Source organism: Saimiri boliviensis, chromosome 6 (assembly GCF_048565385.1).
Source record: "Saimiri boliviensis isolate mSaiBol1 chromosome 6, mSaiBol1.pri, whole genome shotgun sequence".
Classification (NCBI taxonomy): Eukaryota; Metazoa; Chordata; class Mammalia; order Primates; family Cebidae; genus Saimiri; species Saimiri boliviensis.
The window spans coordinates 127,964,725-127,988,862 of NC_133454.1; the positions used below are offsets into that span (position 1 = coordinate 127,964,725).

At 44.8% G+C, this 24,138-nt stretch overlaps 1 protein-coding gene across 1 annotated transcript in view; it reads right to left on the minus strand.

Annotated features, from left to right (window-relative positions):
• TESMIN (testis expressed metallothionein like protein) overlaps positions 1 to 24,138 on the minus strand; it is a 42,447-nt gene that overhangs the window by 10,341 nt on the left and 7,968 nt on the right. Inside the window, exons 4-5 of the mRNA XM_039470956.2 lie at positions 20,958 to 21,034; positions 16,601 to 16,692 (exon numbers count right to left, since the gene is read on the minus strand). Coding sequence (XP_039326890.2) covers positions 16,601 to 16,692; positions 20,958 to 21,034 — 169 coding nt within the window. The remainder of the gene's footprint in view (positions 1 to 16,600; positions 16,693 to 20,957; positions 21,035 to 24,138) is intronic.

The window sequence follows — 24,138 nt, forward strand, 5'->3', positions numbered from 1 at the left end:
GACTTCGAATAGTCAAAAGAAAGAAAGTAAAATAGGGGTTACCAGAGATTGAGACAGAGGGTGATGGAGAGTTTAATGGGTACAGAATTTCCGTTTGGGATGATGAAAAAGTTCTGGAAAAAGACAGTGATGGTGGTTGCACAACACTGTGAATGTACTTCATGCCATTGAATTGTATACTTTAAAAGGTTTAAAACAGTAAATTTCATGTTACGCATATTTTGGCACAATTGTAAAAGACGAGGCACAGAGCAGAATGTGGAATGCTGCCATCTGAATGAGAAAGCAAAACTTAAATAAAATTTAAAACTTAAAAAAAAAATAAGGTGGTACAAATAAGTCCCTATGTGTCAATAATCAGACAAAGAATGCAAATGGATTAAAGAATTCTATGGAACATAGATTAACAGATTTGATTTTTGAAAAATTCAGTTATATTTAGCTTACAGAAGACACACCTAAAACAAAACTGCCACACAGGAAGTGCAAAAATAAAGGAATGGTATAAAGCATAACTTGCTAGTACTGTACTAGTCAGAGAAAACATGGTGCAGCAACATGACTGTCAGACAAAAAAAGAATTTAAGGCAAAATGCATCAAGATACAGAAGTATAATCATTAACAACTGATGGAAGGCCGGGCGCGGTGGCTCAAGCCTGTAATCCCAGCACTCTGGGAGGCCGAGGCGGGTGGATCACAAGGTAAAGAGATCGAGACCATCCTGGTCAACATGGTGAAACCCCGTCTCTACTAAAAATACAAAAAATTAGCTGGGCGTGGTGGCACGTGCCTGTAATCCCAGCTACTCAGGAGGCTAAGGCAGGAGAATTGCCTGAACCCAGGAGGTGGAGGTTGCAGTGAGCCGAGATCGCGCCATTGCACTCCAGCCTGGGTAACAAGAGCGAAACTCCGTCTCAAAAAACAAAACAAAACAAAAAAAAAACACAATTGATGGAATAATTAACCAAAAAGAATTAACAATCATGAATTCGTATGACCTTCATACTATAGATTTGAAATATATAAACCAAAATAAAATTATAAGAAAAAAAGAGACAAATTCACAATCTTAAGTGAGGGATCTCAACACATTTGTATCAAAAATATAAAAATCACACAAAATTGAATAAGCAATTGGCAGATTTAAACAAGAAAATAAGCCAATGAATGGATAGATAACTGCCCCCAACAAACACAGAATATACATGTTTTTCAAATTAATATAGAATATTTTCAAAATTGATTGCATTAGGTCATAAAGGAAGTCTTCATTAATTTCAAAGAATTGATATACAGACTATATTATCTGACTACAGAGTAATTAATGAAAAAATTTAACAATTAAAATATGATTTTAAAATATATACACATACATACAGTCATATATATATAATACAAATGTAGATGCTATGAAATGTACATCTAAATAACTCATGAGGTAAAGAGAGTATTACAGTAAAAATGATGAGATATTTTAAGTGGATGACAGTGAAAGTACTGCCTATCAGTTCTTATAGGATGTAGTAAAGTAGTACATATGAGTAATTTATAGCTTTAAATACATTTCCTAAAAAAAATTTTTTTAGGTTGAAAATAATAAGGTAAGCAGTTAATACAAAAAGCTAGCAAAATGAGAAACAAATAATAAAGACAGCAAAGAGCAGAAATTGATGTACAGGAAACAGAACCACAACGAAGAAATAATAAAGGACTGGGCGAATTGTATTGAGTGCTTTTTTATGCATTTGTTGAAATGATCAGATTGTTTTCCTCTTTTAATCTCATAATATATCTATGACAACAAACTTTCCAATGTGAATCTGCCTTTGCATTCCAGGGATTAAACCCGATTTGATTGTGATGTACTAATATTATCTTTTGCATGCACTGCAAGATTTAGCTCGTTAGGATTTTTGCATCTTTGTTCACGAGTGAGATAGAGCCGTAATTTTTCTTTCTCATATATTCTTTCGCTTTGGCATCAGTTACCAAATTACCTAATAAAATGCGTTAGTTAGGCTTCCCCATCCCCACTCCACTGGCTTCCTTCTTTTTCTCTAGCCTCTAGAAAAGTTTGAGTAAGGTAGGATTTATTTGTTCATTTATTTGTTCATTGAACATTTGATAAAACTTGTCTGAAAAACTGTCTTGGTCTGGTGTCTATCAGGGTTGAGGTGGCAAAGGTGATATTCATTCACTTTCTTTTGTAGTTAATGTTTTCTTTTTTATGTTTCTTCTTGAGTCAATATTGATATTTTATTTTTCTTAAAAAGTATTAAATCTCAAACTTTCAAATTTATTCATATATTCCTATTCATATATTCTAGTTTTTTGGGAGATGAGGTCTCACTACATTACCTGGGCTGGTCTTGAACTACTTGGTTCAAAGAATCCTCCTGCTTCAGCCTCCCAAAGTGCTGGGACTACAGGTGTGAGCTACCATGCCCAGCTCAATGACATATATTATAAACTCATTCTTAATTCATTGGCCATCCTGACAAATTGCTTGCTATAAAACACTTAATAACATTGAATTAAATATTTAAAACCTTTTAGATGCCTATTTGAGCTGGTAAAAAATTAAGGAAACCCAACAGAGGCCAAAAATTAAAAGGGAAGCAAAATTCAGAGGGCCAAGTTAAAACTGAAGCTGAAGTGGCCTTTTGGCATCTGTTGATCCCAGCAACCAAAGGCATTGGTTTTAACTGCTCCGCAGAGGAGAAAGGGGGAACCACAAACCCTAACAATGGCTAACACTTAGAGGGACCTGTGCCATCTGCTGCTGGGCTGGGCTTTCGGTGCTTTACGTGTATGAACTGCAGTCGAAGGCACACCTGGGGTAGAAGGTCTGCTGCAGGATCCACACATACATAGACAGAACAGCGAAGGGCTCTTCCCTGGGAATAAGTGCCCTGAAAACAAATGGCAGGGAAATGTGTTGTGTGGTGCTAGCTGGTGGGAAGGGAGGAGGCTCATTTCAGGTTGAAATTTGAATTTATACTGTGCAGCCTGAAAAAAAACAGTTAGCCAAAAAGTGTAGGTCATCCAAGTAGGAAGTGCCACCGAGCTCCAGGCGGAAGCAAACAAACCTTCTCTGAGGGAGTGCGTTCTCCAATTTTAGCGTATGTGTTGCTGAAGTGAGTACGATCTCAAAACAAGCCTCAAAGACCTACCACACGTAAAGCCCCAGTGATCATAACTCACAATTTAAAAAAGTCACAAAATACGTGAGATCCCCAACCATAAGGAGAAAAATTCAAGAGACAAACACAGTATCGCAGACTTTAAATACTATAGTTATGAGCTACAGAGAAGATACTTATTTAATATTTTTAAATATAAAAGAAGAAATCAAAAGGGTAAGCAACAAGAGACTGCCAAGAAAATGACCCTCCAGATTTGACCTTCTATTCCAGAAAATTCTGGTGGCAATATTTAATCTAGTTAATCAGAGACAAAGGCCATGTGAAGAAACAGTATCACAGACTGCACAATCTGTGACTGAAATCTTAGGGTTTGGGCTGGGCACAGTGGCTCACACCTGTAATCCCAGCACTTTGGGATGCCGAGGTGGGAGGATCCCTTGAGCTCAGCAATTTGAGACCAGCCTGGTCAACATAATGAGACCCCAATTCTAAAAGAAAAAAAAATTAGCCGGCCTGTGATCTCAGGAGGCTGAGGCAGGAGGATTGCTGGAGCCCAAGAGGTCAAGGGTGCAGTGAGCTATGATCACACCACCCCTGCACTCCAGCCGGGGTAAAAGAGTGAGATCCTGTCTCAAAAAAGCAAAATGAAACTGAGTCTAGATTTTCCTAAAGTCAATCAATATATGAAAGGTTAAAACTGTCCTAAAAGGTTGAATGCAGTGGCTCATGTCTGTACTCCCAAGCACTTTAAGAGGCCAAGGTGGGTGCATCACTTGTGGCCAGGAGTTCAAGACCAGCCTGGCCAACATGGCAAAAACCCATCTCTACTAAAAATATAAAAATTTGCTGGGCATGGTAGTGCATGCCTGTAACCTCAGCTACTTGGGAGGCTGAGGCAAGAGAATTGCTTGAACCTGGGAGGCGAAGGCTGCAGTGAGCCAAGATCACGCCACTGCACTCCAGCCTGGGCAACAGAGCCAGACTCTGTGTCAAAAAACCCCCCAAAAGCCGGGCGTGGTGGCTCAAGCCTGTAATCCCAGCACTTTGGAAGGCCGAGGCAGGTGGATCACAAGGTCAAGAGATCGAGACCATCCTGGTCAACATGGTGAAACCCCGTCTCTACTAAAAATACAAAAAAGTAGCTGGGCATGGTGGCATATGCCTGTAATCCAAGCTACTCAGGAGGCTGAGGCAGGAGAATTTCCTGAACCCAGGTGGCGGAGGTTGCGGTGAGCCGAGATCGCGTCATTGCACTCCAGCCTGGGTAACAAGAGCGAAACTCAGTCTCAAAAAAAAAAAAAAAAAAAAACCAAAACAACAAAACAAAACAAAAAACTGTCCTAAAAAATATCTACTCTCATGATATAAAACCGATTTCTGCTTTTCTGAGAAGAGACCTCTCTCCATTCTAGTAGACAGTGTTCCTTCTCACTCTATGAAATCATTGTCCAAAAATGTACAATTTAACACTTACAGAAAGACTTCATTTTATTGCACTTTGTTCCATTGAGCTTCACAGATAGTGCTTTTTTAACGAAACAAATAGAAAGTTGGCACCAACTCAGCATCAAGCAAGTCTATCGGCGCCATTTTCCCAACAGCATGTGCTCACTTCCTGTCTCCATGTCACATTCTGGTAATTCTCACAATGTTTCAAACGTTTTCATTACTGGTATGTCTGTTACAGAGATCTACAATCAGTGTTCTTTGGTGTCACTAGTGTGACTGTTTTGGAGTACCACGAGCCACGTCCATGGACGACCACGAACTTTACTGATGAATGCTGTGTGTGTTCTGACTGCTCCACCAACTGGCGGTTCCCTGTCTCTCTCCCTGTCCTCAGGCCCCCCTATTCCCCGAGACACAACAATATTGAAATTAGGTCAATTAACAACTCTCCAGTGGCCTCTAAGTGTTCAAGAGAAAAGACGAGTCTCACGTCTCTCACTTTAAGTCAAAAGATTAAGCTTGGTGAGGAAGGCATGTCGAAAGCCAAGACAGGCCAAAAGCTAGGCCTCTTGTGCCAAACAGCTGTGAATCAAAGAAAAAGTTTTTGAAGGAAATTAAAAGTGTTACTCCAGTGAACACACAAATTACATGTAAGCAAAACATTGCTGACATGAAGAAAGTCTGAGAGGTCTGGAGAGAAGATGAAACCAGCCACAGCATTCTCTTAAGCCAAAGCATAACCCAGAGCAAGGCCCTAACTCTCTTTGGTTCTATGAAGGCTGAGAGAGGTGAGGAAGCCGCACAAGTCTGAAGCTAGCAGAGTTGGTTCATGAAGTTTGAGGAAATAAACCATCTCCATAACATAAAAGTGGACAGTGAAGAAGCAAGTGCTGACGGAGAAGCTACAGCAGGTGCTCTAGAAGATCCAGCTGAACTCATTGATGAAGGTACACTAAACAAAAGGTTCTCGGTGTAAATGAAGCAGCCTTCTATTAGAAGAAGCTACCTAGGGCTTTCACAGCTAGAGAAGAGAAGTCAATGACTGGCCTCCAAGCTTAAAAGGACAGGTGGCTCTCTTATTGGGATACAAAGTAGCTGTTGACCTTAAATTGAAGCTAATGTTCATTTACCATTCTGAAAATCCTCAGGCCCTTAAGGATGTTGCTACCTACTCTGCCTTGTGCGTTACAAATGGAACAACAAGCTATGAATGACAGCACATGTTTACAGCATGGTTTTCTGAATATTTTAAGCCCACTGTGGAGACCTACTACTCAGAAAAAGATTCCTTTCAAAATATTACTGCTCATTGACAAGGCACCTGGTCCCCCAACAGCTCTGATGGAGCTGTGCAAGGAGATTAATACTGTTCTCATGCCTGCAAACACAATATCCATCCTGCAGCTTATGGATAAAGGCATCATCTTGACTTTCAAGTCTCATTATTTAAGAAATACATTTCATAGATCTATAGCTGCTATTGATAGTGATTCCTCTCATGGAGTTGGGCAAAGTCAACTGAAAACCTTCTGGAAACTATTCCATTCTATGTGCCATTAAGGATATTCATGGTTCATGGGAGGAAGTAAAAATACCAACATTGAAAGGAGTTTAGAAGTTGATTCCAACCCCTGTGGATGACTTTGTGGGGTTCAAGAGTTCAGTGTGGGAAGTCACTGCAGATGTGGAAATAGCAAGAGAATTAGAATTAGAAATGGAACCAGAAGATGTGACTGAATTGTTTCAATCCCATGATAAAACTTTAATGAAGGAGGAATTACGTCTTACAGATGAGCAAAGAAAGTGGTTTCTTCAGATGGAATCTGCTCCTGGGGAAGATGCTGTGAACACTGCTGAAATGACAGCACAGGATTTAGAATATTCCATAAACTGAGTGGATAAAGCAGTGCAGGGCTTGAGAGGATTGACTCCAATTTTGAAAGAAGTTCTACTGTGGGGAAAATGCTGTCAAACAGCATCACATATTACAGAGAAATATTTCCTGAAAGGAAGATTCAGCTGATGTGCCAGACTGCATTGTCATCTTCTTTTCAGAAACGGCTGCTGCCACCAGCCTTCAGCCCCCACCATCCTCATCAGCCATGACATTAAGGCAAGATCCCATGCCAGCTAGATGACAACTCGCTCAAGGTTCAGTAGATTGTTAGCATTTTCTAGAAACAAAGTTTTTTTTGTTTTGTTTTTTTGAGATAGAGTTTTGCTCTTGCCCAGGCTGGAGTGCAGTGGCGCAATCTCGGCTCACTGCAACCTCTGCCTCCCTGGTTCAAGTGATTCTTCTGCCTCAGCCTCCCAAGTAGCTGAGATTACAGGTGAGCACCACCACACACAGCTAATTTTTGTATTTTTAGTAGAGACACTTTCACCATGTTGGCCAGGCTGGTCTAGAACTCCTGACCTCAAATGATCCACTGGCCTCCACCTCCCAAAGTGGAAATAAAGTGTTTTTAAATTAAGGTGTGTACTTTTCAGATGGAATGCTATTGCACATTGAATCAACTACAGTATGCTTATAGTTCTATAAGCATAACTTCTATATGCATTGGGAAATCAAAAAACTCATGTGACTTCCTTTATTGTGATCTGCTCTGTTGTAGCTGTGGAATCGAAGCTGCAGTAACTCCAAGGTGTGCATGTATGTTGCTGCCTATATCAAAAAAGGCTTTTTTAAATGTTTTTATATTTTACATTTATTTTTTATGTTAAATGTTTAAATTTTATATTTCACAGTTGCTTTAAAAACTATTTATGGGCCAGGCGCGATGGCTCACACCTGTAATCCAAGCATTTGGAGGCCAAGACAGGTGGATCACCTGAGGTCGGGAGTTCAAGACCAGCCTGACCAACATGGTGAAACCATATCTACTAAAAATACAAAATTAGCTGGGCATGGTGGCACATGCCTGTGATCCTCGCTACTTGGGAGGCTGAGGCAGAGAATCTCTCGAATTCGGGAGGCAGATGTTGCAGTGAGCTGGGATTGCGCCATTGACCCTAGCCTAGGCAACAAAGGCGGAACTCTGTCTCAAAAAAAAAAAAAGTATACACACACACACACACACACACACACACAAATGGTTAAGAAAGACATTCATAACAGTGATGAAAAGGCAAATGTTAACTACTTTAAAAATCTTAAAATTATTTTAGTAATCAGTAAGTTCCCAATAAAATAATGAGAAAACATTTAACTACCTCTTCAGTTTGCATCAACTCCATTTTAATCATGCAGACTAATTTATCATTTAAAAGTAATTCCCAACTGTTTATGGCTAATGAAACAACAACAAAAGGTTGAAGTATATTATTTCGAGTTTTAAGGGTAAGGAACTAAGAGAGGAACTAAAAAGGGTAGTTGCGCTCTATTTGGAGTAGGAAAGAGGAAGATGAATGAGTAAAACCTTTGTCTGCCTCAGCAAGAGGGCAGGAGGCAATCTTTACAGGTGTGGAGGTTCCCCAGGAAACCTGAAAGCAGAAGTTGCTAAGAGTGAAAGTTTCTAGGAGGGAGACAGGCTATGGGGAGAAGTGGAGCAGAGTACTATCCCGTTCTACTGGAGCCTTGACTGTGGTAATCGATTTTTACTCATGCCATCTCTAGAAAAAAAATACAGAAAATTAGCTAGGCATGGGGGCACATGCCTGTAGGTCCAGCTACTTTGGAGGCTGAGGAGGGAGGATCACCTGAGCCCAGGTGGTTGAGGCTGTAGTAAGCCATGATTGTGCCACTGCACACCAGCCTTGGCAACACAGTGAGACCCTGTCTGAAAAGAAATTATAAAATAAAATAAAAAATATGGCCGGGCGTGGTGGCTCAAGCTTGTAATCCCAGCACTTTGGGAGGCCGAGGCGGGTGGATCACGAGGTCGAGAGATCAAGACCATCCTGGTCAACATGGTGAAACCCCGTCTCTACTAAAAATACAAAAAATTAGCTGGGCATGGTGGCACGTGCCTGTCATCCCAGCTACTCAGGAGGCTGAGGCAGGAGAATTGCCTGATCCCAGGAGGCGGAGGTTGCGGTGAGCCGAGATCGCGCCATTGCACTCCAGCCTGGGTAACAAGAGTGAAACTCCGTCTCAAAAAAAATAAAAAAATAAAAAATAAAAAATAAAAAAAATAAAAATAAAATAAAATAGTGTGTTTTTCTCTCTATTGATGGGCCATTATTATAGTAGTAATCCCTCGTGACCTGCATACAGCAGAGACTGCCATGAGAGTAAGACTAACATGCTCTAGAAAAATTACATTCCCTTGCCTTGTGTTCATGACTTAGCTATGGGGAGTGAAAAGCTAAAGGAAATGGAAAGCTCTCCATGGCGATTACACCACAAGTGCAAGTGAAGCAAGTGACGGAGGATCCCTCCTTAGGTTCCTCCACCTGAGCCAAGTGTCTCCACACGGGGACAGGTGGCATGCACGGAGAGATACCAGCACGAGGTCAGAGGCCTGCCACCAAGAGACCTCACTGCTTGAGTGAATTTACCTATTCCTTACTTTGCCAAAAACAGAACACAGTCTTTTTGAGTATTTCCAGAGATAACTAGTTTCTCAGTGATGGATTGATTCCATCCAAATCACAATGCATGATCAGAATGCCATGTGTCAATCTGTGATGGAAACAACATCCTTTTCCAGTGCCCAAAATGTTCACATTCTCCATCAAAGGCCTCTCATTTCTCAGTATGGAGCTACTAGGAAGCTAAGTCAATGGCCAGACAGTTGCATGCTGAGCCGGAATTCGAGGTATGTAGTCATCGAGTAGATTCGGAGGGCTCTAAGTCTTTTGCCCACCGCACACAGCACTTCCCTGGAGAAGGCAGTGCTGCGTCCTTTACAGACAGTGCCTCTGTCGCCTGCCAGCACTGGGCATACTCTGGGCCTCCCTTCCTCTGTTCCAGTGCTGACCGGGCTCCCTGTGATGGTATGTTCTTTCTTACATGTGTTGGTCACCGATTAGGCCAGGAAGCTGCTTCTAGACAAGCAGCTCTTTCTTTGGCCTTCCATTCTGACGTAATTCAAGTTAATTCTTAGAGTCATCTCTTTCCCAAGTCCTTAGGAGTTACCTTACTTTGTCCCCAATTATAGTCTACATCCTGCCGTAGGCTTCATAGTCATTTGACCTGCTCGGTCTCCACACCCAGCCAGCAGCTGAGCAGCCCCTGTCCTCAGGAGCCCACCACCCTGCACAGCTGTGCCCTCTAGACACCACCACCTGGTCCTCCTCCGCATCCAACATCCCCATCAGGGCAGGTCGCTCTGGCTTGACAGGTGTCACAGGGTCCAGATTTCTCCCTCTGTCCTTCTTCCTCCTTACCCAGGGCTGCATCTCTAGGTTCCTCATCAGTCATCTCACGACATTTCCAATGTTCAGAGAGGTATATGGCCTCATAGACTAAACCAATGATAGCTCAGATATTTCCAGTCAACCCTAGATTGCCTGAAATTACTTATTTTTTTCCTTGAGACAAAGTCTCACTCTGTCACCCAGGCTGGAGTACAGTGGCTGATCTTGGCTCACTGTAACCTCCACCTCCTGGGTTCAAGTGATTCTCCTGCCTCTGCCTGCTGAGTAGCTGGGATTACAGGCATGCACCACCATGTCCAGCTAATTTTTGTATTTTTAGTAGAGATGGGGTTTCACCATGTTGGCTAAGCTGGTCTTGAACTCCTGACCTCGTGATCCTCCTGCCTTGGCCTCCCAAAGTGCTGGGATTACAGGCATGAGCCACCATGCCTGGCCTTGAAATTACATTTTAAAAATCAATCTGTTTTTCCACTTTGGTGTTGTGAACTAGGTTTCACGAACTTCTGGATTTCTAACTTCTGGTGCATCCCCACATCATTGTCCCATCACTGGGGCTCTCAGTGACTTCAGCAGGAGCTGTGCAATGGAAACATCATGTGGAGACTGCGGTTAGGGTTGTCGGACATTGGGACTAGGACATGTTCTTCCTTTTTAGCATGTAACTTAAGGCTGGACAGACATAAGAGCAGAAAGCAAGCAGGGCAGACAGCACCAGCACCAGACACTAACCTCAGCAGGGCGGCTGAGGAAACCGATGCTCCCTGTGCTGCCAAGCATGGCATGAGGTCCGCCTCCTACCTCAGCCACATCGTCTACGTTCAGCCCCCGACTCCATGCAGCAGTCGGCCCTACCGCCCCTTGACCACACTTTCTGGCTGGGGGAGAACTTTTCTGAGGAAATTTCAATATAGAATAAAGCAATCCATCAAACTTTTTAAAGATAGGATGTGGAGATGTTACAGTTAATGCTCAACAATGACATGGTTAGCACTTGTCTGAGGGGCTAGAGGAGGCAAACCAAAACCCAAGACAAATCGCACCCCTTGAAGTGTGAGCCAGCAGTGTCTTGACTAACTTAGTTGGCCAAGATAATACCAAAAAATCCACACCAGGTTCGTGCAGAAGTGGCTGCTTCTCGCTGCTCTGGTTGATGACGAGCGTTAGGACAAGGTTGTTGAGAAGTAACTGTAACATGTGCGCTGCTAGCCATTCCGGTTTGTCCAGACTATGCTGCACTTGCTGACTTCTAAGCAACCATATTTCATATTGAATAATGAAGTATTTGTGATTACTTACAATTTCAGACATTGGGATTTGATACAGTTATATGGCTTTGAGACTTTGTGTCCCGTGAACTTAGAGTTACTCTATAAAGATTAACAAAGAAAGTGTATTTAGATGGTTACTCCTTATGCAGGGAATTAGCTAAGCATCTGGTGTTTTTCTTTTTCTTTTTTTTTTTTTTTCTGAGACGGAGTTTCGCTCTTGTTACCCAGGCTGGTGGCCCGATCTCGGCTCACCGCAACCTCCGCCTCCTGGGTTCAGGCAGTTCTCCTGCCTCAGCCTCCTGAGTAGCTGGGATGACAGGCACGCGCCACCATGCCCAGCTAATTTTTGTATTTTTAGTAGAGACAGGGTTTCACCATGTTGACCAGGATGGTCTCGATCTCTTGACCTCGTGATCCACCCGCCTCGGCCTCCCAAAGTGCTGGGATTACAGGCTTGAGCCACCGCGCCCGGCTGCATCTGGTGTTTTTCAACAAATACTGAGACTCTCAACACCAGATAGTTATAGGTATTATTGCTGGATGTCTAGTCATGAACTGGGAGTTTCCAATGTGATGGAACTAGCGCCACCAAATGCAGTCAGACATGCCCAGGGAGTCAGTGGTGTGGGCGGAGCAGGGTCCTAAGGCTGTTCACAGTTCCCAAGACATCTTCCTGGAGTTCTTCTCCCCCTGACCTGTTTAAACCTCTGTTTTTTGTGCTCCTCTCCCCACCAAACCGCTCTTTCCCCCCAAAACTCTGAATGCTAGTGGGAAGCATAAATCAAAGAACAATGGATAAAGTGTCGTTTGTCCTCGGATATGCCAGTGCTAAAGCAGTCCACGCTGTAACATTACTAAGAATATCAAAGCATATTCGGAATCACTGAAGTGTGCTGTGTGATTCTGGGGACTTTCCTCATTTTAGGAAGGGATTATTACAACCCCCTCCTAATTGCATTTGGGGATTAGCTCAGAAGTCATCTTCAGGGGCATTAGAGAAGAAACAATCTCCTCCTCTAACGTGTCTCTGGAGTTGCTAAAGGTGAGGGTGGCTGCACATTAAACCATCAGGAGACGTTCCCAAGCACTGCTCAGAAGAGACACTCACCGAGGAGCTCAGAACATTTGTAATGGAAGAGGTTCAACAGGCTGCGATGACAAGGGGCACGTGCACAAAACACCGTGTGACAAAAACAATCCAGATGAGTTCTACACGAATATAGCATTTAATTTAGAATTCTATGACAGGGCTGTCCCTGTGCCTGGTGCAGACGTGCGTCTGTCTCAGTGTGGCCTCCAGGTCACACACATAGGCCTCATCTCTGCAATGCACTGGCCACTTCTGAGCAAGGTCGAATCTTAGTCTTGGGTTTCCTACCGGAGCTAGAAGAGCACTTGGCACACAGTCCGTGCTTGCTGACAGCCTCGCACCGTCACACGGAGCATAGGGGTTAGTAACTAATACAAACGCCTTAAAGAGGGGCCAACTCTTGCCCCATCCTCTGTGCTCTGAGCAACCGCACGCTTAGCTCTCTAGGCTGGCTGTCAGTGGTGAGGTCAGTCCCAAATCCCTCTCCCTCAGCTTGCCCTTGCCTTGCTGCTCTGGCGTGCATGATTGGCTGGTCGTCCACCCCTGTTCTCACCACCTCTGTCTCTGCTTAGTGACCCATCTGCCGTCAGTGGGAAATAGCTCCTGGCACCTGACACAGGGGCAAGCTGATAACTGTGGCTTCTTCTGGAGAGAGCTCCCATTTTAAAGGTGATGTCCCCAGACGATGTCGCTGAATGCTGTATTAATTGAGAATTCATCTAGTTTGGTTTTTCCTTTAGAGATAGAAGAATTACAGCTTTCCGCCCTCATAGGTGCCAGGAGGTGGCAGGTCTAGCTATCCTGCCGCTGGCCTGTCCTCCTGTGGGTCAGACCGGGGCCTGTTCAGAGTGGGGCTCTGACATCTACTTCACCGCTTTTGCCCTCGGCCCTCTCAGACCTGCCCTGAGCTGGGGCACAGGGTGGCTTGGCACTCCCTGTCCAGAGAACCCAAAACTCTCCCCTTGAAGAAGTGGGGTAGGGGCTCATGGGGGCATTCCAGTGGGGACTGTAACTATGGAGGGAGGGTGACGGGCCCATGAATATCTACGGAGCCAGGAGGAGGCCAGCAGGCATTTACTATGAATCATTGCATGGCCAGGACTCTGGTCAGTGCTTCAGGGGACACCAAGAATAACTATCTGTTTAAAACACAGTGCCTGTCCTAGAGGATCCACCAAGTAAGCAGGGACGGGAGACATAGACGTTGGAAACATCAGCACACAGAAGAGAATCATCAGCCAGCAACTGCGTAAGCCCAACGGTAAATGCCGCAGAAACAGAATAACCAACCAGCAACTGTGTTATATTGACTGGAAATGCTGCAGAAACTCAGAATAATCAACCAGCACACTGTGTTATACTGACTGTAAATGCCACAGAAACTCAGAGACAGCAGAGTTAAATATAGATGGAAGAAGTTAAAACCAAATGCTCTCGAAGGATATAGAACTCGACATCAACTTTTAAGGTTGTGAGGTTTCTTCAGTATTGCTCAACAGGACGTCTCAGCTGAAATAACAGCAAAGACACGCATCAGGAATGAGCCCAGAGGGCAGGGCGGTGAGGGCCGCCGACTGCTATGAACATCAGGTGGAAAATCACTTTCACAGCTCCAAATGGACTACTCTCTCAGTGCCAATCTAAAAGTTAAAGAGTTAGAAGCAATCCAGACAACTCTGCCTCAAAAAAGCATTAAAAACAGACTACGCCACAGCAAGATAACCTCATCTTTAGGAAAAAAATTCCCAGAGAAGCAGACTCTGGAATATTCTTCATTATGATGTTCATTATGTTACTAAAAACAGTGGCATCAACAATGTCTCAGAATTCACATTTGTTACCAGATTGGTTATGTGATCATAAGCTACAGAGTGTCAGGACATGGACTTTTATTAAAGAGTTTTTATTAATATGATAAGCTAGTTAATAAGCTAGCCAGTTCACTCCTCGCCTAACCCTAACAAATGACCAACAGGTCAGTTCGCACACTCAGCCTGCTGGCCTCCAGCCTGAGCTGAACTGCTTCAATGGCATCTACTAGGTTAGATACGTTTGAACCACAATGGGCTGACAGAGTTTCTTTTATGATAAGAAAAGGGAAAAGTCTTGGTTGGGACCTTATATAGAATGAAACAATCAGCAAACAATTCTCTGACTGCTTCCTTACCACCAATGATGAACTGGTAGAGATTCCAGTATATCATCAGTACTGTGGATGCTGAGATAAAAGTCATCAGGGCTGACTGAGTGGAGAGGCATCGGATCAAGTAATCACATGCATAAAAAATACAAACACAAAACTCAGGTTGCTCCTGGCACATTGTTTACAATAGAGAAATCTTTTGTAATGTGCATAATCACTTAAAAATAAAGAAAAACGCAACTAATTGAAAAAGTCTAGTATAGACAGGAAAGGAGGAAAAGGAGAGAGGAAGAAGAGCAGGGCGAGGAAAAAAAGAGCAGAAGGAGGGGAAGAGAAGAGGCAGGAGGAGCAGGAGAACGAGGAGCAGGGGGCAGCAGAAAGGGGGAAAGAGAACCAGCTGCAATGAAAACTCTCGTAACTGCTCCTCTGTGCCAACGGCCAATGGCTGCACCAGGTGGAAGCTCAGACAGCACTGCAACTGGGAGAGCATGCAGTTAAAATGTGACAAGTATCAAGTGTCCTTGAATGTTCTAGACCCAATAAAGTGCAGAGTGAGTCAATACTGTTGACCAGATGCCCCCAGATTACAAGAAAGATAGAGTGAGGATCTTCAGGACTGTAGCCTTTTAGATCATTCTGTGTAACGAAGATGAAATGCTATCAGCAGAATCTGGAAGTTGCTTAATTTTTGTTTGGTCCAGAAATGTTAACCGTCATGATGAGATGACCAATGACGATCATACCAGCTGAACCTTCAGCAATCCATCACACCCAGGGAGTGAATCAAGGAGCATGGCCCACGGTCTTACTCCGTCCAACTCAGTGAAAGTTGTCAACAGCCTGGGCATAGAATTACAACAGCTGAAAGAGCCACTGCAGAAACTGAAGCAGCAATGCCCGGGAGCAACCAATGCCCTTCAGCAACCATGAGAACTGAGCGTGGATCAGTTCCAGTGTGTCTCCAGATTCTCAGCCTTTCATTCCAGCCCCAAACCACTCTCCTCACACTTACCAAGGCCATCACGAAGTGATGCCTGATGGCAGAACTCTGCAAGGGACTGGAAAGCACTAGAGGCTGTGGGCTATATCCTGTAAGGTGTTTGACTGTGGTCTCTCAGGCTCAGGCTATGTGCTTGCCTTAGACCGTGAGCCAAAAGAGCTCCTGCAAGCAGGCCAGGCACAGTGGCTCACGCCTATAATCCCAGCACTTTGGGAGGCCGAAGCAGGAGGATCACCTGAGGTTAGGAGTTCAAGACCAGCCTGGCCAACATGGCGAAACCCTGTCTCTACTAAAAAACACAAAAATTAGCCAGGCGTGGCGGCATGTGCCTGGGGTCCCAGCTACTCGGAAAGCTGAGGCAGGAGACTTGCTTCAACCTGAGGCAAAGGTTGCAGTGTGCGGAGATCAAGCCACGTACTCCAGCCTGGGTGACAGAGTTAGAGTTTGTCTCAAAAAAAAAAAAAAACACCCACTCCTGGAGGCATGAATATGCTGATCTCCATGATCAACTACAGGACTCAATGAAATGTGAGGATTGCCCAAACCACTGTTAATACATAAATGTTAACCTGACAAAGAATATCAACAAGCTGGTTAGTTTAATTAGTAACATTATAAACACAGGACAAGGCAAGAAATAACAAGACGAGGTCCTAGACGAGTGCAGCCTATGACCACCTGGAGATGCGAAGACACATCATGCATTAGCACCTGCCGTAGAGCTCAAGCCAACTCCAAATGGAAGGCAGCGGGCAGAGGCAGCGGGTGGAGGCAGCCAGAGGGCACTCTGCAGCCACCACCACCCCCATTCATGCTACGTGGCTGCCATGTCATTACTTGTGCGGATGACAGCAAACAAGAGAACAGCACAGTTTGAATCAATGTGGACTCAAGACAGAGCTATAAATGGCAACAAGCCTCAAGAAACGCTGACACAGGACAACGGACAGGAGGACAGGGACAGATGCAGGTTATGAGGCAGCCTTTCCAGCAGCAACGAAACCAGACACAGACAGCAACACTGTGAGTGGCATTGTGTACAGTCAAAAATGTTTTTCAGAAGTCATGAAGGTGTGCAGTATAGCTCATTTTATAGTATAGAAGAAAATTGTAAATGTATCCAAAAGTCTCTTAAATTCTTACATTAGAGTAAGTGACAATTTATTGCTTCTAATCCTTACCCAGCCAAAGTTATTTTTGGTGGTCCTGGAAGAGTTGATCCCAAGGGGAAAGCAGACCCGTTGACTACTGATGATAAGGCTCCCTTATCAAGCTGTTCAAAGTCAAAGGCAAGGATATTTTGAATTAGCAAGGATTTTTAAAGTCCTGGTCAGCCAGCCCCTAGATAAAAATGACTCTTTTTTGTTCTAAAGGTTTACATCACAATCCCTTTATAACCATGCCTGGGCCTTATTACTGCAAGGCATCTACTGTCATTGGGCAGGCTCTTGCACCGAAGGTGTGTCACAGGCCTGCCTGGAAGTCTGCGAGGTCGCAGGGCTGGCCTCCATGGGCCCGGAGAGGCTGCCCACAGCTGACACTTGGCTGGCCAGGGGTATTGTCAGAGAACTCCTCTTCATTTTTATAAACTATTAATTGTGAAATAAATTTAATGATAAATTTCCATAAACTAGATAGATTCTTACATTATGATTATATTCTTAGTGTAACATAAGAGGTCTTGACATTTGAAGTTTTGTGGGCAACCATGATTTTTCATGTATTCAAAAAAAATATTTTGTAACCAGTTTTGACAAATTCAAAAGCAATGTCATCATCTCTGCATCATCTATGTTCTTTGCTATCCCTGGCCTCATCTTTCTTTTCGTTACTCATTAGCATGGCCTGCGGAGGCTGTTCACAGGGAAGGAATAGGCAACAAAGCCATCACTGGCCTACTTTTCTTCTAAACGGTAGCTTGAAAACATTTAAAGTATTAGATACAATTAGGTTTTCAGATTATTTGCATATATCACAGTTAAACACCATATCCTTGTCCCCTCCCCTCTCCTCTCCAGAAATGTCCCCTCCCCTCTCCAAAAATGGAAATTTGTCTTTAAATAAATTTATTTTTAAAGCTTTAGGAAGTACAGTCTTTTTTTTCTTTTTTCTTTTTCTTTCTTTTTTTTTTTTTTTTGAGATAGAGTCTCACTCTATCACCAGGCGCCAGGCTGGAGTGCAGTGGTGTGATCGCGGCTCACTGCAACCTCTGCCTCCTGGGTTCAAGCAATTCTTCTGCCTCAGCCTCCCGAGCAGCTGGGACTACAGGCACACACCACCATGCCCAGCTAATTTTTGTATTTTAGTGGAGATGGGGTTTTACTATGTTGGCCAGGATGGTCTCGATCTCTTGACCTTGTGATCTACCTGCCTCAGCCTCCTGAAGTGCTGGGATTACAGGCATGAGCCACCCCTCCCAGCCTAGTAAGTACAATCTTAGAAAAAAACACACATTGTATTCAGCCTCTGCACTTCTTCTCTTCTGTGCCCTATTTCACCTGCGTGTAGTCACCATCCATCAGGGCTGGAAGACACTGAGAAAGTCCCCTGAGTCCAGCTGCCTCATTTACAGTCAGTCTGGAGTCCCCTGGGCTTCTCCCCACAAGAACCTCCTTCCTGCTCTCCTCTTACGCACCGAAGAGTGCTCACGAGGCCCTGGGACTGGTGTCTCTTTTGCCCTCACCTGGACATCGAATTGTGAGGCCCATGTCTTCAAATGCCAGTCTGAAGAGTTTTGCATTCTTCTGGAGAAGGATGTCATAATTCTCAGGGTTGAGGCAATTACTCCCATAAACCAGGTAAAATTACTTTTTTCTCCCTTTGCTTATTTAGCCCCAAAGTAAAGCAGAGACGTCTGTTAGATACTCCATAGATTGTCAATCCAGGGCAACTTTATGCTGGAATCCATGAGTTTCTTCAGCAATGTTTGGTCCCCTTGGAGTGAAGGAAGTCAACTCAGAGGCAGAGCTTTTCGGACTCTGCTGTGTGCACAAGTCACCCAGGGCCCGTATGAAAATGCAAATCTGATTCAGGGGGTTCTGCACTTCTTAACAAGCTCGCAGGTGATGCCAACAGTTCTGGCCCACACACCACACTTTCAGTGGTAACACTCCAAAGAATATACGGAACTGGGGTCTGGCGAGGAAGCAAAGGATTCTAGGGAAGCAGCAAAGTCATTGCTGAAAGAAATGTCCTTGAGGGCCATGCTAAGAGGACAAAATGGGGATGATAATAAACACAGTCAAGGCAAGACGGGGGAAGGTGGGGAGACAGCAAGCTGTGGCCAAACAGGTGTTTCTCATGCAAGGTCTTAGAGGTGAAGGAGCAAGTGCAGTGTGTGCCTTCTGGGCTGGTGGCTGAAATAGCAGAGGAAGGCAGGCCAGCAGCGTGGAGGGGGCCCGAAAGCAGGAGGGGTCTACGCAGTTCCAGCAGACTCCACCTGGGTGCTTGCCAGATCCCAGCTTACACTCACCTCCTGCACTGATAACACTCTCTTTTCTCTTGACCAATGTATCACTGGAGAAGTATTTACTCACTCATTCAACAAATACCTAACTCAATTTATACTCACTCCCTTTGAGATCTCATCTACTCACATGGCTTTCAACACCATCTACCAACTAGGACTCCCAATCTCACCCCTCCTGCCCAGCCCTTCCTCACTCTAACTCCTACACAACATCTTCTGAGGCATCCCAATTTTAATATGTCCAGATAGAACTCCTAGACTGCCCTGAGAAATTTGTACCATCTCATCTCTGTTGATAGAAATGCCAACTCTCCATTCATCCAGGCTGAAAATCTTGGGGGCATCCTTGACTCCTCTCTTTCTCTCACATCCCACATCCAATCCATCAGCAAATCCTGTTGGCTCAACCTTCAAAGTATCCCTAGAAGCTATTTCTTGCCACCTCCCCTGCCACCACCTGATGTGAGCCATCGTCTCTCCCCAAGATTATTGCCGTAACAGGCTCACCTTTCTCCTTAACCCCTCCTCCCCCACAGCCCATCTTTAGAGTGGAAGCCACAATTCTTCCAATGTCTTGACCTCCTCCCTGACCCCTCCCCTAGCTCACACTGTCCCAGCCCCAGTGGCCTCCTCCATGCTACCACAGCAGGCATGACCCTATCCAAGGCCCGCCTGCGATGTTTCACAGCTTGCTTCACACGGCTCCTTCCCCCATCTCTTTAAAGACTTTGCTCAAATGTCACCTTCAAAACGGAGGCATGATCACTCTTTTTAAACCTGTAACTAGTGTTTTTATCCATCAAACAAACCCCCATCCCCCAATCCCCTTCCTCTGTTCTCCTACCATATGATGTAATTGGCTTCTTGACTAGATTTGCTAATTGTCTCTCTGCTGCACTAAAAGGTAAGCTGCAGGAGGGCAAGTTATGTGTTTTGTTTTCTGGGGTTCACTTAGCTCAGAGGTCAGTGCCCACTCTTATTGAAGGGTGAGTGGGTGCCCTACATGGGCCAGGCTTTGTGCTGATTCTCAGTTTACAGTGATGAATGAGACACACATGGCCTCTGGCCCCATGGAGCCTGCGTTCTCATGGCTGGATGCAGACAGACCAAGCAACCACAAAGCGCAAGACAGCGAAAGCACCGGGCAGAGCAGGAGACAGTGAAAGCACCGGGCAGAGCAGGAGACAGTGAAAGCACCGGGCAGAGCAGGAGACAGTGAAAGCACCGGGCAGAGCAGGAGATGGCGAGAGCGCCGGGGGCAGAGCAGGAGACTGAGAGAGTGCCGGGCAGAGCAGGAGACAGAGAAAGCACTGGGCAGAGCAGGAGACTGCGAGAGCGCCGGGGGCAGAGCAGGAGACTGAGAGAGCGCCGGGCAGAGCAGGAGACAGCGAAAGCACTGGGCAGAGCAGGAGACAGCCAGAGCGCCAGGCAGAGCAGGAGACAGTGAAAGTGCCGGGCAGAGCAGGAGACGGTGAAAGTGCCGGGCAGAGCAGGAGACGGTGAGAGCGCCAGGGGCAGAGCAGGAGACAGCGAGAGCGCCGGGCAGAGCAGGAGACAGCACTGTGACCGTGATTGGTGGTCTCCGGTAGGGAGTTAGGGATGGTTCTTCTGGGGAGGTGATGCTTCACAGCAAGACTGGAGAAAAAGAGCATATTTGACCTCTACTTATCTGTAATGCACGCATATCATGGTGTGGTCATAAAAGCAAACTTTACAAAAGCATTTCCACAGCACTGAGGAAGGTGAGGAGTGTTCTGGACTGAGGAGGTGGTACATGCTGCTGGCAGGGCCACAGAGAGTAAGTTACAAGTATGGCAGGATGCCAGTCTGGAGGCTGCAGGAAAGGGCAAAAGGGCTGCATCAAGTTGGTGAAGAATCATTGTGTTGAGACTGTCTCCAGCCCAAAGTCTGATGCAGTGGAGCAGGGACTGAATACTTGGTAAGTGTTTCACTGTTGATTTTAAAATGGAAAATAAATTCTATTTCCTGAGTAATTCCAACTGTAACAATCAAAATTTTAAGAGACAATAATGCCCAATTGTATTTTTTAAATTAAAATAATGACTCACTTGTTGTGTAATGAGATTTAATTTTGCTGGTACTGGCAAAAATCTTCCTACTAAAGCAGTCATTGGTTTAGGGACATCTGTAAGGAAGACAATGAAAAATCAATCATAGTATACATCGTTCCTCTTCCACTTACACAGGGAAGAAAGTACCGACGTCTCTTATGAACGTATCCTGTGCAAAGTTATTTAACTTATTTAACTTATCTTGATCCTAGTTATGTTTTTATTCTCTGAAACCTTTCGAGTCAGCAAATTTTTATTTTACTTAATACACTCATGTTTCTTTTTTTTGTGGAGGATGGTCATAAAGCTACTTGATCTGAGCTTCCATGGACAGTCCTACTATTCTAAAACAATGCTGTTAGTGCTCTGGTTCCCAAGCTGTGTGCCAAAGTGCCCCAGGTGCTGCAGCGAACTCACAAGGGCAGCACTGGATTAAAAATATTTTTTCGATATAGGGTCTTGCTATGTTGTCCAGGCTGTCTTCAAACTCCTAGGCTCAAGCAATCCTCCTGCCTCAGCCTCCCAAGTACCTGGGCCTATAGCCACACCCAGCTTCTACTGGATGTTTTGTTTTGTTTTGTTTTGCTTTTTTGAGATAGGGTCTTGCTCTGCTGCCCAGGCTGGAGTGTAGTGGCACTACCACGACTCACTGCAGCCTTGACCTCCCAGGCTCAAGTATCTTCCTTCCTCAGCCTTCCAAGTAGCTGAGACCACAGGTATGTGCCACAATGCCTGGCTAATGTTTTCATTTTGTGTAGAGACAGGGTCTCACCTTGTTGATCCGGCTGGTCTTAAAACTGCTGGGCTCAAGCTATCCTCCTGCCTGGTCTTGCAAAGTGCTGAGATTACAGACGTAGTCACCACTCCAGGCCAGTATTTTATGTTTTCAAAGGAAGCCCAAAGACATCTATTGGATACCATATGAACTACATTTTTTTTTTAGATATGGTCTCAGTCACCAAGGCTGAAATGCAGTGGCATAGTGGCGTGATCTTGGCTCACTGCAGCCTCGACCTCCTGGGCTCAAGCGATTCTCTCACCTCAGCCCCCCAAGTAGCTGGAACTACAGGGGCACACCAGCACACCCAGCTGATCTTTTTGTGTTTTTTGTAGACACAGGGTTTCACCATGGGGCCCAGGCTGGTCTTAAACTCCTGAGCTCAAGTGATCCACCTGTGCCAAAGCGCTGGGATTACAGGCATGAGCCATTGCATCTGGTACTACTTTCAATTTATGTGTATTCCTGTTTTTCTACATGGTTACTAAGCTGTTTGGATATAAATACTTACTAAGCTATTTAGAACAAACTACTTAATACTGGAACTGACAGGTACTTCTTTGGTTTCCAAGTGCCATGAAAAACATTCTTGAAACACTAAGGGTATGTAAGCCTCTGTGCTCATGAGTTCAAGCAGAAGGAGAAATGTGTCTTACTCTCCTGAAGTACCTGAACGCATTTCCTTCTCAGGCCTAGGCATCCTTTGAGTGAGGAAACTCAGACACAGGCAACAGGGTGCATGTATTTATGGTGATGTTTAATATGGTGCACAGCATAATAAAGGAGATGCAGGTGTGGGGGATGATAATATTATCAGGAAATTGAACTGGAAAAGATTATATAAACCTCTCTTCCTGCAGACTTTAAGGCACCAGGATTTTGTCATGTGCCAGGAGGAAGGGGAGCAGTAAAGACCTTCTTGCTGCCTGTAGCCATCACAGATGCAGCACTGAGTTAAACAAAATGAGGCCAAAGCCCCAACCTCAACTTCTTCACCGTGAAAAAGGAAATGTCTTGAGCATATTTATTCTGTCCCTGGATAGGGAGACAATCAGGATGCAATGGAGAGATAAGAAGTCACACGTTGTCCTTTTGCCCCGGACTTCAAGGCCAATGAAACTATACCTGGATTTGCTATTGGTTTCAAGCTGTAGGCAAGGTCAGCGAATCATCTGACCATGCGCACCCTCGTTAACTCAAGATCTAGACTAATTGATCAGTGCAGTCCACATAGAGAGGCCTAGTTTTCAAGAATTAGCATCTCACTTTTGTTCAACACAATCCTAAAATATGTCATTGACTCTTTCTCTAATCATCCATAAGGCGTTTCAGAACAATCAAGTACTTACAGGTCATTTCTCACTATTGTGCCAGGTTAAGAAAGTTTCTTAGTGAATGAATGTCAGATAAATCATTTGACAGTTATTTCAGAACTCATGGTGATTAAAGCAGAATGATAGTTCTCATTGATTACCCTGAAATGTTTACATTAAAATGTAGGCTTTTTTTTTTTTTTGAGACGGAGTTTCACTCTTGTTACCCAGGCTGGAGTGCAATGGCGCGATCTCGGCTCACCGCAACCTCCGCCTCCTGGGTTCAGGCAATTCTCCTGCCTCAGCCTCCTGAGTAGCTAGGATTACAGGCACGTGCCACCATGCCCAGCTAATGTTTTGTATTTTTAGTAAAGACAGGGTTTCACCATGTTGACCAGGATGGTCTCGATCTCTTGACCTTGTGATCCACCCGCCTCGGCCTCCCAAAGTGCTGGGATTACAGGCTTGAGACACCGCGCCCAGCCCAAATGTAGGCGTTTTATACCACACCTCAAGTCAACCCATCAAGTTAACCTGGGAAAGGCAGATGTTTCAATCTAGGCACATCTAGGCACACCTACTTGTGAAACTCTTAACAACGCAGTGTTGGTCTGAGTCGTCACCTGTTAGGATCACAAAACTCTCAGCAGCTAGGGGACATGAAGGACAACTATCCAAGAATTTGAGACAGTCAGTACAGGGTATAAAAATTAGTCTATAATATATATAGTTGCCGGGTGCGGTGGCTCACGCCTGCAATCCCAGCACTTTGGGAGGCCGAGATGGGTGGATCACGAGGTCAAGAGATCAAGATGCCAGGTGCGGTGGCTCAAACCTTTAATCCCAGCACTTTGGGAGGCCGAGGCGGGTGGATTACGAGGTCAAGAGATCGAGACCATCTTGGTCAACATGGTGAAATCCCGTCTCTACTAAAAATACAAAAATTAGCTGGGCATGGTGGCGCGTGCCTGTAATCCCAGCTACTCAGGAGGCTGAGGCAGGAGAATTGCCTGAACCCAGGAGGCGGAGGTTGCGGTGAGCTGAGATCGTGCCATTGCACTCCAGCCTGGGTAACAAGAGCGAAACT